Genomic DNA, 17,187 nt, shown 5'->3' with positions numbered 1-17,187 from the left:
CTTTAACTTGAACAATTCACTCAGGCCAAAAAGTTAACTACTACCTCATTTTTCTAAAGAATATTATTCTTCCCACTGAAAATACTCTTCTTTAAATCCTCTTCTGCTTGAAGACCCTCTTAAAACTTCTTTCAACTGGGAAGCATTCAGTCCCTATTCTGATTAACTAGTTTTCATCATGTTTCCAATTCTTATGAAATAAGTGTAGTTTTATTAAGCATTGGTGGTGATACTGTATAAGATATTTTCAGACCATTTGACATGAACAAAATTAAACTAAACATGTTAGAGAAAACCACAAAGGAGAACTAGAAATTCTGTCATATATATTCTACCCCTTAAATTACTTTGTACAGTGCGTTTATTCTTAGTGAATGCTATCAACATATAGATGGTGATGTACTTTGAAGATAAAATTGAATTGTCTAGCACGATTTGTAAGCTTGCGAGTGATTGGACATGAAGAATTTTTTAGAGTTCAGAAAATGTTTTTATAGATGGGCCATGGCATGTGTTTTCACTCTTCCTTTAGTTCTGTCCTAGCTGAATCAGCCAGACCACTAGGGACACACCTCTAGTCCAGCCAAGTCAAGTTTATGGGATCACTGCAATAACAAAGCCTACAAATGACAAGGGTCATGTGTGTCTCATTAGCAAAAATAAAAGGGAGAGTTATTGTAGATTTGGAGGAAGGGTGGAGTTTATGTAAAATTTAAAGGAAGGAGGATTTTTATATATTCAGTCCAAAGCAAGGCTCCATGTAAAGGTCAACATCATATCTGGACTATAAACTGGATTGAAAGGCTCTTTTCCTTGGAACTACAAGCTTAAAATACATGAGGAATTTTGTGTCCAGAGACTTCTTATCTGAAGCTCTGAATCTGAGTCAGAAAGTGAGATTGTGTGTGTGTTTCAAATTAAATTAGGTACTGCTGGGAGGGTGGCATATTTCACTCTTACCCGTATAATTTAAAACATCAAAGTCTTTGAAAATCTAAGATTTTAAAGAAGAAAGTATCTCAGTCAGTAAGAAAACACTAATCTCTCAAAGAAGGACGTCTTTATGACACTTTAAAAATCCAATTTATCTTTGGGTGAAATTATTCCCTGTTATATTTTCAGCTGGCTTTTTATTTGCCTATTATTCTCATCTGAGAAACAGCCGGGCAGATTTTTTATTTTCTTATTCTGATCTAATTTTAAATTTTCAATTATAACGTGCTTTATATTACTTAGTTTTTCTTAAAGTAATTTCTGTCATTGTATTCTGCTTGATTCCTTTTAAGAAGTTTTTTTACAAGTTATTTTAACTCATTGGATATTTGCGTTTGCTAAGAGTTCTCAGGAAGACAAAAGACCTAGATTAACATATTTATAACCCAAAGAAATACCCCTTTACTGTTCCATCCAATAACTTTACAGTTTATTTCTTTAAAACAAACGGTTGAAAAAATCCATAACCACCCATTTAGAAACATCTAACAAAAAGCCATGTCTTTTTCAGCTAGGCTTGAGTACTCAAGAGAGAGAATTAACGTCACCTTCCCCCAGAAGATTCATGCACACAGAAATAATTACTTAATAGCAAAATGTTTTTACTATGGAGCTCAATATGAGGAAGAGTGAAGTAGAGAAAATGTAAAATACCAAAAGGCAAGTTGAAGGTAACTAGGTCAGGACAGCATCAGAATGAAAGGATAAAAGGAAACAGGAAAATACTGAGAACTAGTTTCAAAGACTTTGGAAGCTTGAGCTAGTCAGAGAGTAATGAATGTTAAGAGAAAGATGTGTACTATAAACTAATAAGATAACCAAATAAAAAAGAAGAGAGGGAGATAGAATGATTGCAGTAAAAATATAATATCTTAAAATGCAGAAAATATGGAATAAAAAGCCAGGAAAAAGTCAAGTCAAAAGACAAAGTTTATGGAGTTTCTATTTATGGCAGAAAGAATTACAACTGGGTAAGTGAACAGGATTATCTTCTACTCAAATGTTCTACCTATTGCTTCATCAATGAATGGGTAAATTTGTTGTCACAAATTTGTGCTGTATAATAGATCCATTATATCATTCAATCAGTATCTCAAATCTCCTATGATTCAGACACTATATAAATGTAGCTATTTTTGCTAAAATATTGCATGTTTATGAAAAATACTTTTCTGTGTATTCAAAATCATTTTCCAAATTTAAGAAATTAAAATTACTTATTAAACTCTGTAAGTAAACTGCTAAAAATACTTAGTCTCTTTCTTATAAAACAGTTCAACCTATTTAATTCAAAAACTCAAAAGGTCATTTATTAAAACTAGTAACTCAAATTATTTCTTTCTCGTTTTTTCTTTAACTCTTGTTAAGTTATATGCATAAAGTCCCATATAGGCCACCTTAAAATTAATACCAACAACACTCAAATATAGAGCAATATATACAGGTTTTCAAAGGTGGGGCGTAATCATCACATGCTTCAAGAAAATATTATTTAACATGCTATCTGAAAAATTCATCATAAGTGAAAGTAAAATCTAAAAGGGCCATTGCATAATATAGTAATAGATATTCTATTTATTCTCTAATTTTCAGTCATCATAAATTGATTTTTGATTTTTGTAAATGGAAAATGATGATTATTCACTTTATTTATACAATTTAAGATAGAATCATTTTATACTAATAGATTTTAGAAATAAATTTGACCAGTGATTTTTATTTGAATATAAATTAAAATACCATCTTTGAACCTGCCAATCAGATATGATAGAGATTTATTTTTAAAAAGTCTCTGAAAGCAGCAGGTCCAAAGTACTGTGGCTCTGGAGTTGGATCTCTAGAATTGATACTCACAGCTTCACTTAGGCAGCTTCTCTAGTTTTTTTTTTTTTTTTGGCATTTCAATTTTCTCTTCTGTAAAACTAATAGGATGACAATAAAACCATACTACTAGTATTTACAAAGATCACGTTAAATAGGCGGCTAGTGACTGCCAAGTATGCATTCACTGTATTTTGACTACTCTTAACTGTTACTGTGAGTCTATATTTACATGGCGGCTCCTTTACTACCTTTTAAAGAACAACTGGACGTTACTAAACACATTGGCAATGGCCATAAGTACTTTGAAGGAGAAAACAGTTACATGTATTGGTTGGCCATGAGTCATACAGATGCTGGAACATATTAGCTTTAAGAAATTTGTGGAAAACATTATTTAGCATTTATTGTTAATGAACATCTTTTCTTTGCATTCCTTATTTTTCTGTCTCACCCTCAATGTCTAAGTTATGCTTTTGTTTATTAGGTTAATTAATTAATAATCTAGATCCTTTACTACATAACCCAAAAGTAAAGCTTAGGAGAGCCATGTCTTCACCCTGATCTTCATAGTCTTTATTCACAAAATTAGAAGGATGCTAGACCCTTGCTCCTCAGTGTAGGGTCCCCACCAGGGATACCTTTTGGAAGTTTGTGTGAAATGCAAAATCACAGTCCCCACCCAGATGACTGATTTGGGATCTTTTGACATCACCAATCTTTTGACATCACCAATAAGTTATTCACATCCCCATTAGAACCTGGGATTACTGCTCTAGATGACCTTGAAATCTCCCGCCATGAATGATGTCTACCCGCTGTACGGACCCATTTACTTTGTAGGTCCATCTGTAGTATAAGTATGCTTGTTGACACTGGATATGTGTAATAAATCTGAGATTTATAGAGGAGATGACATTTGCCGTTGGAGCGTGTAAGAGTGTGATGCATGAGGATGGAGAGAGGGAACGTTTCTTCATAAGGGAATGTGGAAAGTGAAGGCACCAAAGTCCATCATGTCTTTGTTCAAAAATCTGCCTCTCAGATGTAGGTCCTATGCACTTGCATGTTTAACAATAATAGCTTCCCAACTGATCTAATTTATAGGTTCTGTCCTTAAGACAAGCATTCAGAAATAATCTAGAAGAATTATTATAAAAAAATAACTAGTTTCAAAGTTATTTTCTCCTTTTAGCCTGTTCTTAGTGCACTCACTCCCAAATGAGCATCAGGATGACCTAGATATGGAAAACAGTTGTCTTAAGTGCATTGTTCAATATGGAGATAGTTTTTTGTTGTGAAGAATGTAGCACATTAGTAGGTTTAAACATGAAATGATAAAGATCAGAGAAGACAAAAACAATTTTGAAACATTTTTCTTTTCTTTTACTTTTTATAGTTTACTTCTGAACATTATTTTTTTAGGTCAGAGCTTGTAAATTAGAAGATCAATTGGGAAGCTATAACTGCCAAACATGAGAGTGACTAGAATCTACATTTGGGAAGCCTATTTCTAGACAAACAAAATGATACATGTTTTCATTTAACAATTGTACAAAAATAGTCTACTAACAAAGTAGTGAATTGAGTCACCAAGAAATGGTCAGCCTTTTGTGTGTTTAGATGTAATCTATGGCTAAACTGGGGCATGGCTTGAACAGGATGATAGAGGTAGAAAGACTAAAATTGGATCTTGGATCTGAAGTGTAACTGTGGGTACAATCTTTGCACAACTGCTAAATTCTTTGCACATTAGTCTCTTGAATTGTTAATAGATTAAAACAACACAATCTCTCCATTTCATTAAATTAACTGACATATTAACCACATATAGCTCCAAGCACAGAGCAGGCACTCAACAAATGTTAGGCTGTCAGTCTGCATGCAGTTATTCTGGAGTCTCATGAGTCCATTTCTTTTTATTTTTCTAGGACTATGTAACTGCGTCAAAGGCCTCTGTGTGTGGACTGTTTCCTGGTTTATGTCAGTACTTCAATGGGCACAAAGAATGAAACTCTCCCCAAGGATTTTCTCCTTCTGGGCTTTCCTGGGTCCCTGGTCCTCCAGCTCTTTCTTTTCATGCTTTTTCTGGTGATGTACATCCTCACAGTTAGTGGTAACATGGCTATCTTGGTGTTGGTGAGTACCTCCCGCCAGCTACAAACACCCATGTATTTCTTTCTGAGCAACTTCTCTTTCCTGGAGATTTGCTACACCACAGCTGCAGTCCCCAAAACCCTGGCCATTCTACTTGGGGGAAGCCAAATCATATCATTTACCAGCTGCCTTTTGCAAATGTACTTTGTTTTCTCACTGGGCTGCACAGAGTACTTTCTCCTGGCAGCCATGGCTTATGACCGCTATCTGGCCATTTGCTATCCTCTCCACTATGGAGTAATCATGAGCAGCCTGCTCTCAGCACAGCTGGCCATGGGCTCCTGGCTCTGTGGTTTCCTGGCCATTGCAGTTCCCACAGCCCTCATCAGCAACCTGACCTTCTGTGGCCCCCACACCATCAACCACTTCTTCTGTGACATTGCACCTTGGATTGCCCTGGCCTGCACCAGCACAAGGACAGTGGAACTCACGGCCTTTGTGATTGCTTTTGTGGTCATCCTCAGTTCATGTCTCATCACCCTGGTCTCCTACATCTACATCATCATCACTATCCTCAGGATCCCCTCAGCCAGTGGTAGGAGCAAAGCCTTCTCCACATGCTCTTCACATCTCACTGTAGTGCTCATCTGGTATGGGTCTACGATCTTCCTTCATGTTCGCACTTCCATCAAAGAGGCCTTGGATCTGACCAAAGCTGTTCATGTCCTGAATACTGTGTTGACTCCAGTTCTAAACCCTTTCATCTACACTCTCCGAAACAAGGAAGTAAGAGAAACTCTGCTGAAGAAGTGGAAGGGAAAATAAACGACCACCTACAAAACAGATCTCTGCACGTTGTCTCCATATTTGTGCAGAGGTTCCAATAAGAATATGAAGGACAAATCTTCCTTGATACAGAGAGATAAAAGAACTAAAAAAAATCTAACAGAAAAACTGAAATACTTGCTTTAGTTTCTCATCTATGATAAGAATGAGTTTTTGATATAAGCAAACTAGACTGTTTTTTTTAAGAAAGAATTTTATATACTAAATTAAATTTGTCCTTGACTTTTATTTATAAAATGAGGTCCACATAGATTATGAGAAGGGTGTTTTACTAAATAAACTCTAAATTCTTATCCCTTTTAAAGATTGTTTTGATCACATAAGTGAAAATTTTGAGAACTATATTTTTGAAATATGGTGTAAGAGAAAAAAGTTAAATGAATAAAAGGATAACTGAAATCAAAGTGTGCAATTATTTCAACACACTATTTAATACAGTGAAAGAGATACATATTAAAGCTGATGATTGCAATGTACCACATTTGTTTAACAAGGAGAGTAAACAAAGTAATCTAAAAAACAGGGAATGAAAAATGAACAGTAGATAAACAGGACCCCAGGAGCATTGGCTAAAACAATAGAAGTCCCTTACATAACAGTGGGTTGGCCTTAGGAAAGCAAAATACTACTGGATTCTGACTGTTAATGAGTCATAAATATTGGAATATCTAGCGGCTTTAGTGGAAAAATAAGGATAGAAAATAATAATTATGATAGTTATTTGATTTTCCTCCAAATGACTTTATCCCTTAGAGAACAAGATAATTTCCTTTACAGCCATCAACACATGAAAAGTTTATTTCCCTCCATTTATCCCTGTTTCATGGCTAGGTTAGAAGCAGCACAGGGGGCTCAGCAGGCTGAACAGGTTGCAGATATACTCTGTCCTGTTCCACACTGGCTCATACGTGTGCAAAGTGGGCTGCTTCTCACAGGAGAAAATCCTGTAGGGCTGAGTAGCAGCTACCCCTTGGACCTTGTTTGTTTGTATTATTTGAAATTTCTCCTGGCTCCCCACTCAAAAATGAAGTGGGGGAGGATAGAATAAGAAAGCTATATATGTGAAAGAAATACAAGAAAATATTTCATTGTGAGAGTAATAAATATTCATTTTCAGAAGTTACGCCTATGTTGAAAGTCTGCCACTTAAGTACTACAAAGAAACAATGTATGGAGAGAAGTCAAGATGGCGGCGTAGGCAGACTGAACTCACTTCCTCCCGCAGACACAGCCAATTTACAACTACTTGTGGAAAAATTACCTCTGAGACAGAACTGAAAACTGGATAAGAGAAACTTCTGCAACAAAGGACAATCCTAATTGAGGTGAAAGAGACTGAAACTCCCTTCTGGAGAGGAAAAATGCCACCTTCACAAGCCGCAGTGCCTCACGGCCACCCGGGAGCAGCCCAAAGGTACGCAGCCCTCCCTGGAGGAGCGGGGCCCTGAGCAGGGGAGTGCCTCCGCTGTGGGCATTTTGTGGACCCAGCACAATTGAGATGAGTGGCAGAATATCTGACTTTGCCTGCTACTAAAACATTGGGGAGCACCCCCAGAAAAGCTGGTTCACAAAGAAATTAAAACCAGCTCTTAAAGGGCCAATGCACAAACTCACCCGTTTCATAAAGCAACTTAAAATCACCAGAAAGAAAGGTGCATAGTGCTTTGGCGAAAAGAGACTCACCTGATAGGCCCTGAGTGCATCTCAGTGAGAGGTGAGACCTCTCCAGGGACTGGGACATTGGCAGTACCCATTGTTGTGGCCTGCTGTGGGCATGCTGACACAGATGTCATTGGAGTTCTCCCTGAGGCCTGCTAGCCCAGGTCTGCAACACCCACTAGAGCACGGATTTAATCCAGCTCAGCTAGGGCAGGCAGCCCACCCTAGGGAATGGCCCCACCCAACAACAAGCCCTCAGGCAACTTGTGGGCTTGCATAGATTGGTGGCTGGATTCTCTGCAGCATGAAAACTGAGCCCACTTCAGTGGAGCAGGGCGTGCACAAGGAGCAGGTGGAGAGTGTGGGGCAGTGGTGGAGTGTGTGGGGCTCCCGCCGTGGAGAGACTGGGTCCACTTCAGGATGTCGGGGTGCGCACATGGGGCAGGACTGTGTTGACTGTGTGTGTGGACCTGTGAGCGGCAGGCCTTGTCAGCTGCAGAAGACTTGTGCTTCACAAAGACCCACATAGGGGGTTTGCCCCACCTTCCAAAGCCTGAAACAATTGGGTGCTCCCATGCCTGAAGCCAGCCCCACCCAGCTGCAATCCTCAGAGAGCTGACAAGAGACCTAAAGGCTGGAGGCTTATAGCAATTGTAAGCCCCTGAGCCTAACAACCTGCCACACTGGGGGCCTACTCACTTAAAAGAAGTACTGCAACACAAATGTGGTATTAGAACTTGCAGCCAACTGTGCTGGGGATCCCCACACCTGATAAAGAGACTGAAGGGCCCACAACAACTACAAAGAGCTGAGCATTACAACCGCTGATCAGGAGCGTAACTCAGCCTCGCTGGGCACATACAGGGAGAGCAAACAGGCCACAACAGAAGGACACATGTAGCCCATAGGGGTCACCCCGGGAACATTGAGAACCGAGGGAAACACACTGCAGCCCTCCTAAGGCATCACTTATATAAGGTCACCTATCCAAGAGCAGGAGACGTAGTTGACCTACCTCATACGTAGACACAAGCACAGGAGAAGAGGCAAAATGAGGAGGCACAGGAATACATTCTAAGCAAGGGAACAGGACAAAACCCCAGAAAAGGAACAAAGTGAAACAGAAATGAGCAACCTACCTGGCAGAGAGTTCAAGCTAAGACTGATAAGAATGCTCACTGATCTGGGGAGAAGAATAGACGAACTCAGTGAGAATGTCAACAAAGAAATGGAAGATATAAAAAAGAACCAATCAGAAATGAATAATACAATACTAGGAATGAAAAATTCACTAGAGGGACTCAAAAGCAGAGTAGAGGATACAGAAGAATGGATCTGCGAGCTGGACGAAAGACTAGAAGAAATTATCCAAGCTGAACAGGTAAAAAAGAAAAGAATTAAAAAGAGTGAGGACAGTCTAAGGGACCTCTGGGACAACATCAAGCACACTAACATCCGTGTTATAGGTGTCTCAGAAGGAGAAGAGCGAGACAAAGGGACAGAGAATCTATTTCAAGAAATAATAGATGAAAACTTCCCTAACCTAAGGAAGGAAACAGACATCCATACACAGGAAGCAGAGAGAGCACTAAACAAGATAAACCGAAAGAGGCCCACACCAAGACACATCATAATGAAAATGTCCAGATTTAAAGATAAAGAGAGAATCCTAAAAGCCACAAGAGAAAGATAAGTTACATAGAAAGGAAACCCCATAAGGCTATCAGCTGACTTCTCAGCAGAAACCTTACAGTGTAGAAGAGAGTGACATGATATATTTAAAGTGCTAAAAGGAAAAAACTTACAGCCAAGAATACTCTACCCAACAAGGTTATCATTCAAAATGGAAGGAGAGATAAAAAATTTCCCAGACAAGAAAATTAAAAGAGTTTGTCACCAAGAAACCAGTGCTACAAGAAATGTTAAAGGGAATGATTTAAGTGGAAAAGAGAAGACCACAAATAGGAAAAATTATCTATTTCCATGATAAGAGGGTAATGGATACAAATGCACATAAAAGAGGTTAGATATGATATCAAAAACATAAAAGGAGGGAGGAGGGGAGTTACAGAGTAGAGCTTTCAGACAAAGGTCAAACTAAAGAGACCATCTATTTTGTTTAGAAGGAGAAAGAAACAGAGAAGTACTACTAAAACACTGAGAAAAAAAAGTTAAAAAATGGCAGTAAGTACATACTTATCAATAGCTACTTTAAACGACAGTGGACTAAACGCTCCAATTAAAAGGCAGAGGGTGGCTGTTTGGATAAAACAACAAGACCCATATATAAGCTTCATACAAGAGACACACTTCAGACCTAAAGACACTTACAAACTGAAAGTGAAGGAATGGAAAAAGATACTCCACGCAAATGGCAATGAAAAGAATGCTGGGGTAGCAGTACTCATATGATACAAAATAAACTTTAAAACAAAAACTATGAAAAGAGACAAAGAAGGGCATTGCATAATGATCAAGGAAACAATCCAACAAGAGGATATAACACTTGTAAATATCTACGCACCCAATGTAGGTGCACCTAAATATATAAAGCAATTATTAACAGACATAAAAGGAGAAATGGACAGTAACACAATAATAGTAGGGGACTTGAACACTCCACTTATACCAACGGATAGATCATCCAAACAGAAAATCAATAAGGAAACATTGGCCTTAAATGACACACTAGAACAGATGGACCTAGTAGATATATACAGAGCATTCCATCCAAAAACCAAAGAATACACGTTCTTTTCAAATGCACCTGGAACATTCTCCAGGATTGATCACATATTAGACCTCAAAACAAGTCTCCATAAATTTAAGAAGACTGAAGTAATACCAAGCACCTTTTCTGACCACAACGGTATGAAACAGGAAATCAACTATAGGAAGAAAATCAGAAAAGCCACAAATACGTGGAGATTAAACAAAATGCTACTGAACAACTACTGGGTCAACGAAGAAATCAAAAAATACCTGGAGACAAATGAAAATGAAAATACGCCATGCCAGAATTTATGGGATACAGCAAAAGTGATTCTAAGAGGGAAGTTTATAGCAATACAGGCCTATCTCAACAAACAAGAAAAATCTCAAATAAACAATCTAACAATGCACCTAAAGGAAGTGGGAAAAGAAGAATAAACAAAGCTCAAAATCAGTAGAAGAAGAGAAAAAATAAAAATCAGAGCAGAAATAAATGAAATAGAGACTAAAAAAACAATAGAAAAAATTAATAAAACCAAGAGCTGGTTCTTTGTAAAGAGAAACAAAATTGAAAAAGCTTTAGCTAGAGTCACCAAGAAAAAAAGAGAGAAGGCACAAATTAGTTAAATCAGAAATGAAATAGAAGAAATTACAACAGACACCTCAGAAATACAAAAGATTATAATAGAATACTATGAAAAGCTATATGCCAACCAATTCGACAATCTGGAAGAAATGGATAAATTCTTAGAATCACACAACCTTCCTAAACTGGATCAAGAAGAATTAGAGAATTTGAATAGACCAATCACCAGTAAGGAGATCGAAACAGTAATCAAGAACCTCCCCAAAAATAAAAGTCCATGACCAGATGGCTTCCCTAGTGGATTCTACCAAACATTCAAAGAAGACTTAATACCTGTCCTTCTCAAACTCTTCCAAAAATTGAGGAGAGGAGGAAGCTCCCTAACTCATTCTATGAAGCTGACATTACCCTGATACCAAAAGCAGACAAGGACAACACAAAAAAAGAAAATTACAGGCCAATATCACTGATGAACATCGATGCAAAAATGCTCAACAAAATACTAGCAAATCACATACAGCAATACGTTAAAAAGATTATACACCATGATCAAATGGGATTTATTCCAGGTATATAGTGATGGTTCAACATTCACAAATCAATCAATGTAATATACCACATTAATAAAATGAAGAATAAAAATCACATGATCATCTCAATAGATGCAGAGAAAGCATATGAGAAGTTACAGCATCCATTTATGATAAAAACTCTCACTAAAATGGGTATAGAAGGAAAGTACCTCAACATAATAAAGACCATATATGACAAACCCAGAGCTAATATCATCCTCAATGGTGAAAAACTGAAAGCTATCCCTCTAAGAACAGGAACCAGACAAGGATGCCCACTCTCAGCACTCCTATTTAACATAGTACTAGAAGTCCTAGCCAGAGCAATCAGGCAAGAAAAAGAAATAAAAGGGATCCAAATTGGAAAGGAAGAAGTGATACTCTCACTATTTGCAGACAACATGATTTTATATATAGAAAACCCTAAAGAATTCACCAAAAAACTTTTAGAAGTAATAAAAGAATATGGTAAAGTTGCAGGATACAAAATCAACACACAAAAATCAGTTGCATTTCTGTAGACTAACAACGAAGTAGCAGAAAGAGAAATTAAGAATACCATCCCATTTACAATGGCAACAAAAAGAATAAAATACCTAGGAATAAACTTAACCAAAGAGGTGAAAGATCTGTACACCAAAAACTATAAACCATTGCTGAAAGAAATTGAAGAAGACACAAAGACATGGATAGATATTCCGTGATCTTGGATTGGAAGAATTAACATAGTTAAGATGTCCATAATTCCTAAAGCCATCTATAGATTCAATGCAATCCCTATCAAAGTTCCAACAACATTTTTCACAGAAATAGAACAAAGAATCCTAAAATTTATATGGAACAACAAAAGACCCTGAATAGCTAAAGGAATCCTGAGAAAAAAGAGCAAAACTGGAGGTATCACACTCCCTGATTTCAAAATATACTACAAAGCTATAGTAACCAAAACAGCATGGTACTGGCACAAAAACAGACACACAGATCAATAGAATAGAATTGAAAGCCCAGAAATAAACCCACACACCTATGGACAGCTAATCTTTGACAAAGGAGCCAAGAACATACAATGGGGAAAAGAAAGTCTCTTCAAAAAATAGTGTTGGGAAAACTGGATAGCCACATGCAAAAAAATGAAAGTAGACCCTTACCTTACACCATATACAAAAATTAACTCCAAATGGATTAAAGACTTGAATGTAAGACCTGAAACTATGAAACTTCTAGAAGAAAACATAGGCAGTACGCTCTTGGACATCAGTCTTAGCAACATCTTTTCAAGCACCATGTCTTACTGGGCAAGAGAAACAATAGAAAAAATAAACAAATGGGACTACATCAAACTACAAAGCTTCTGCAGAACAAAAGAAACCATCAACACAATGAAAAGACAACCTAACAATTGAGAGGAGATATTTGCAAACATACATCTGATAAGGGGTTAATCTCCAAAATATATAAAGAACTCATGCATCTCAACAACAAAAAAACTAACAACCCAATTAAAAAATGGGCAAAAGACCTGCACAGATATTTCTCCAAAGAAGATATATAGATGGCCAAGAGACACATGAAAAGATGTTCAAAATCATTAACTATGAGGGAAACGCAAATGAAAACTATAGTGAGATATCATCTCACGCCCGTCAGAATGGCTATAATTAAGAAGACAGGAAACAACATGTGTTGGAGAGGATGTGGAGAGAAGGGAACTTTCATACACTGCTGGTGGGAGTGCAAACTGGTGCAGCCACTATGGAAAACAGTATGGAGATTCCTCAAAAAATCAAGGATAGAACTACCATATGATCCAGCTATTCCACTGCTGGGTATTTATCCAAAGAACCTGAAAACACCAATTCTTACAGATACATGCACCCCTTTGTTCATTGCAGTGTTATTTACAATAGCCAAGACTTGGAAGCAACCTAAGTGCCCAGCAAGGGACGAATGGATAAAGAAGATGCGGTATATATACACAATAGAATACTACTCAGCCATAAGAAATGATGAAATCCAGCCATTTGTGACAACATGGATGGACATTGAGGGTATTATGCAAAGTGAAATAAATCAGAGGGAGAAATACCGTATGATTTCCTTCATTAAGTAGTAGATAATAACAACAATAAACAAACACATAGAGACAGAGATTGGATTGGTGGTTACCAGAGGGGAAAGGAGGAGGGAGGAGGGGTAAAGAGATAATTCGGCACGTGTGTGGTGATGGGTTGTAATTAGTATTTGAGTGGTGAACATGATGTAATCTATGCAGAAATAGAAGTAGAATGATGTACACCTGAAATTTATACAATGTTATAAACCAATGTTACTGCAATAAACAAAAAATTAAAATAAAAAAGAAACAATGTACACCTCATCTGCTCTCTCCGTTGTTTGAGCAATAAGATTCAAATTCATGAAATTCCTAAGCTTAGAAAAACACAAAAGTTCACAGGGAAATTTTTGGAAGTGATGGATATGTTTAGTACCTTGCTTGTGGTGATGCTATCATGGGTGTATGCTTCTGTCCAAAATAATCAATATGTATATAGTAAATGTATTCATTTTTTGTCTATTACTCATACCTCAGTAGAGCTAAAAATTTAAAATTTTCCTAAGTTTACTTTTTGAGGATGTATAAAAATCAAAATTTCTAATAAAAGTCAGATTGTTAATTTCTGAAGATAAATAGCATTCCTGCTTTGATGGGTGAGCACCCAACTCTCAAAAAAATCAAAAACAGTAGCTACTGTCATTCTCAGTGAAAGTTATTTCCAACACCTCCCCCTCTTCTGCATACCTCATCATATCAAAACCAAGGAAATGATCTTAAGCTTTTAACGTGAATGAGTAAACAACTTATCTTGACATGACACTGTATTCAAGATTTAATGTTAAGTGAAGGAAATAACTGAGCAGAAGCAGAATACTTTCAATAACTCGTATTTTTTCCTTTACTGATAATAAAAATGACACTCTACTTAACCATAATTTGCATGATATATTGTCAAGTGAATATACTTAACTCCTGGACATTAAATTTAGTTTTCTTTTGTCTTTTTTTAATCAATAATTTATGAAAAAAATCAATATAGGAAATAAAATATATTACTATTTAGAATCATTTCCTGATTGTAATTACTGGAAGTAGAAATATAAAGTCAATGCTAAAGACTTTTTAAGTTCCTTGATCCATGTTGCCAAATTTCTTTTTTAGAAAATAATATTAATGTATAGGATTTCAAGTTTGAGAAGCCTGTTTCACTATACCCTAATCTGTTGAAAGATAATTTTGACTTTCTTTTTCAATTTTTTAATATTCATCTATAAAAATTATTTGGCAGCTTTATTTTTTTTAAATTTTCATCTTTTTAATTTTTGAAGGTTTAACTTTCCAAGAGAGTTTTTTTAATGAAGAGCAAATTGATGATTTTGTGCACAGACTCTTTTTTTTGAGACTGAATATACAAATGGACAGTGGTCAGACCATATGTAACAGTAGAACTCTGACCCACAACCCAGGAAGCAAACATCCCAGGAAGCCAAATCACAACCCCTGCAGCAGTCAGCACAAAATAGCCAGCACTTGGTCAATAACTGCCAGTCTCTAAAATTTTCATTCTACTTTCAACACAGGACCAACCAGAGAAAGCCACACATGCTCCCTAAACCATCACATAGGATGCCTACCTTCTACTTAGCAGCCTCCAGCTTCCCCATGTCAACAACTCCCAATCAGGGCACACCTGAGCCCCTCCCTACCACTCTTCCCTAACCTCTGCCCTCCCTTCCTCTCCTTTTCCCTTCTCTTCTCTTCTTATGCACGCAACAATACTTTCCTGCTGCATTACAGTCTCTGCAATGTTTTTAATCTGTGGTAGAGCAAGTCCTCCCACATAACTCTTCCTGGTTCATATTTTCCTATCTAATCTTATGTGTTTATTTCTCCATGAGAATGTACGGTCATTTATCTAGCTTGAAAGAAAAGCTCATTAAAATTTTTATTGGAATTATGTTAAATTTATAAAGTAATGGAACAGACCATTTAATGAGACTTCCTAATGTCCTAAGTTTAAATTTTTTTTATAGTGACATCATTGTAGATTCCACATTGTGTAAGAAATAACACCGAAAGGTCCAGTGTACACTTTACCCAGTTTCTCACAATGATAACACCCTGCAAAACTGTACTACAATATCAGAACCAGCTTGTTGGTGTTGGTACAATCCACTATCTTATTCAGACTTCTCCAGTTTTACTTGTACTAATTTGTGCTTGTGTATTTAGTTCTATACAATTTTATCACATGTGCAAGTCTGTGTGTCCACCACAGCTAAAATAATGACTAGTTTTATCACCACAAGGATTTCTTGTATTGCCTATTTAAAAATATATATATTTTAGAGAAGTTTTATGTTTAGGGCAAAATTTAATGAAAAATGCAGAGTGTTCTCATATACTGCCTGCCCCGACACATGCATAACCTTTCTGTTATCAATATCCCTCATGAGAGTAGTATACTTTTTACAATTGATGAACCTACATAGTCACACCATTATTACTCAAAGTCCATAATTTACATTAGGGTTCACTCGATGCTGTAAATTCTATGGATTTGGAAAAATGTACTCACCATTTTAATATCATACAGAGCATTTTCACTGCCCAAAAAATTCTTTGCGCTTTGCCTGTTCATCCTTTCATCTCTTTTAACTCCTGGCAACCACTGATCTTGTTATGGTCTTCATAACTTTGCCTTTTACAGAATGTCATATGGTTGGAATCATCAAGTATGTAGCCTTTTCAGATTGGTTTCTTTCACTTTGAAATGTGCAATTAAGTTTTCCTCATAATTTTTTATGGCTTGACACCTTTATTCTTTTTAGTGCTGAACAGTATTCCACTGTCTGGATTACCACACTTATTTATCCTTTCAACTGTTGTAGGACATCTTGGTTGTTTCTAAGTGTTGGCAAACATGAATAAAGCTGCTATAAACATACATGTCATGTTTTGTGTGGACGTAAGTTTCCACTTTATTTGGTACATACCAAGGAGCGTGATTGCTGGATCATATGGTAAGAGTATGTTTAGTTTTGTAAGAAACCACCAAACTGTATTCTAAAGTGGCTGTAACATTTTGCATTCCCACCATCAACAAATAAGTGTTCCTTTTCCTCCACATCCTTGCCAGCATTTGATGTTAGTGCTTTGGCTTTTGTCCATTCTAACAAGTGTGTGGTGGTATCTCATTATTGTTTTAATTTAGTTTATCTTTCCACATTCTTCACATCAACTTTTGTAGAGCAAAATATTTTAATTGTAATAAGATTCAATTTAACATTTTTTTACATACGTATATAATTTGCTACTGGCGTCGCATCTAAGAGCTTTATGACTAACTCTACATTGTGAAGATTTTCATCATGTGTTTTTCTAAAAGATTTTTAGTTTTATATTTAAATCTATGATCTATTTTGAATTGATTTTTGTGTAGGGGTGATTTTTAGCAGTGTATCTTTCATTGCCTATCAACCTCCAATTTCTCCAGCACCAGTTGTAAAATGATCATCTTTCTTTCAATGATTGCTTTTAACTTTTTGTCAAAAATCACTAAAGTATAACTGTGCGGTCTATTTCCAGGTTCTCTATTCTGTTCCATTGATTTATTTACCAGTCTTACAATGAAAATGACAATGCCGTGATTACAGTATCTACAGAGTAATACTAAATATTGTTAAAATGTTTACTGCTACATTATTCTTCTGTCAGAATTGTTTTAGCTACTCTCAAGTGTGTGCTTTTCCATTTAATTTTAGAAGAATGTTGTCTATGTCTACAAATAACTTGGTGCAATTTTGATTCAAATGGTATTTGACCTACAGATAAATTTGGGGATA

The 17,187-nt window shown here is 36.5% G+C and overlaps 1 protein-coding gene across 1 annotated transcript; it reads left to right on the top strand.

Moving 5' to 3' along the window:
• Nucleotides 1-4,809: 4,809 nt before the first annotated feature.
• Nucleotides 4,810-5,736, top strand: LOC131399290 (olfactory receptor 6F1). Its single transcript, XM_058533459.1, has one exon. The coding sequence runs from the start codon at nucleotides 4,810-4,812 to the stop codon at nucleotides 5,734-5,736; it is 927 nt and encodes a 308-aa protein (XP_058389442.1).
• The last annotated feature ends 11,451 nt before the right edge of the window (nucleotides 5,737-17,187 follow it).

Source organism: Diceros bicornis, chromosome 37, assembly GCF_020826845.1.
Source record: "Diceros bicornis minor isolate mBicDic1 chromosome 37, mDicBic1.mat.cur, whole genome shotgun sequence".
Lineage (NCBI taxonomy): Eukaryota > Metazoa > Chordata > Mammalia > Perissodactyla > Rhinocerotidae > Diceros > Diceros bicornis.
The sequence above is the reverse complement of the archived record's forward strand: the minus strand, read 5'-3'. Positions and strand labels throughout refer to the sequence as shown.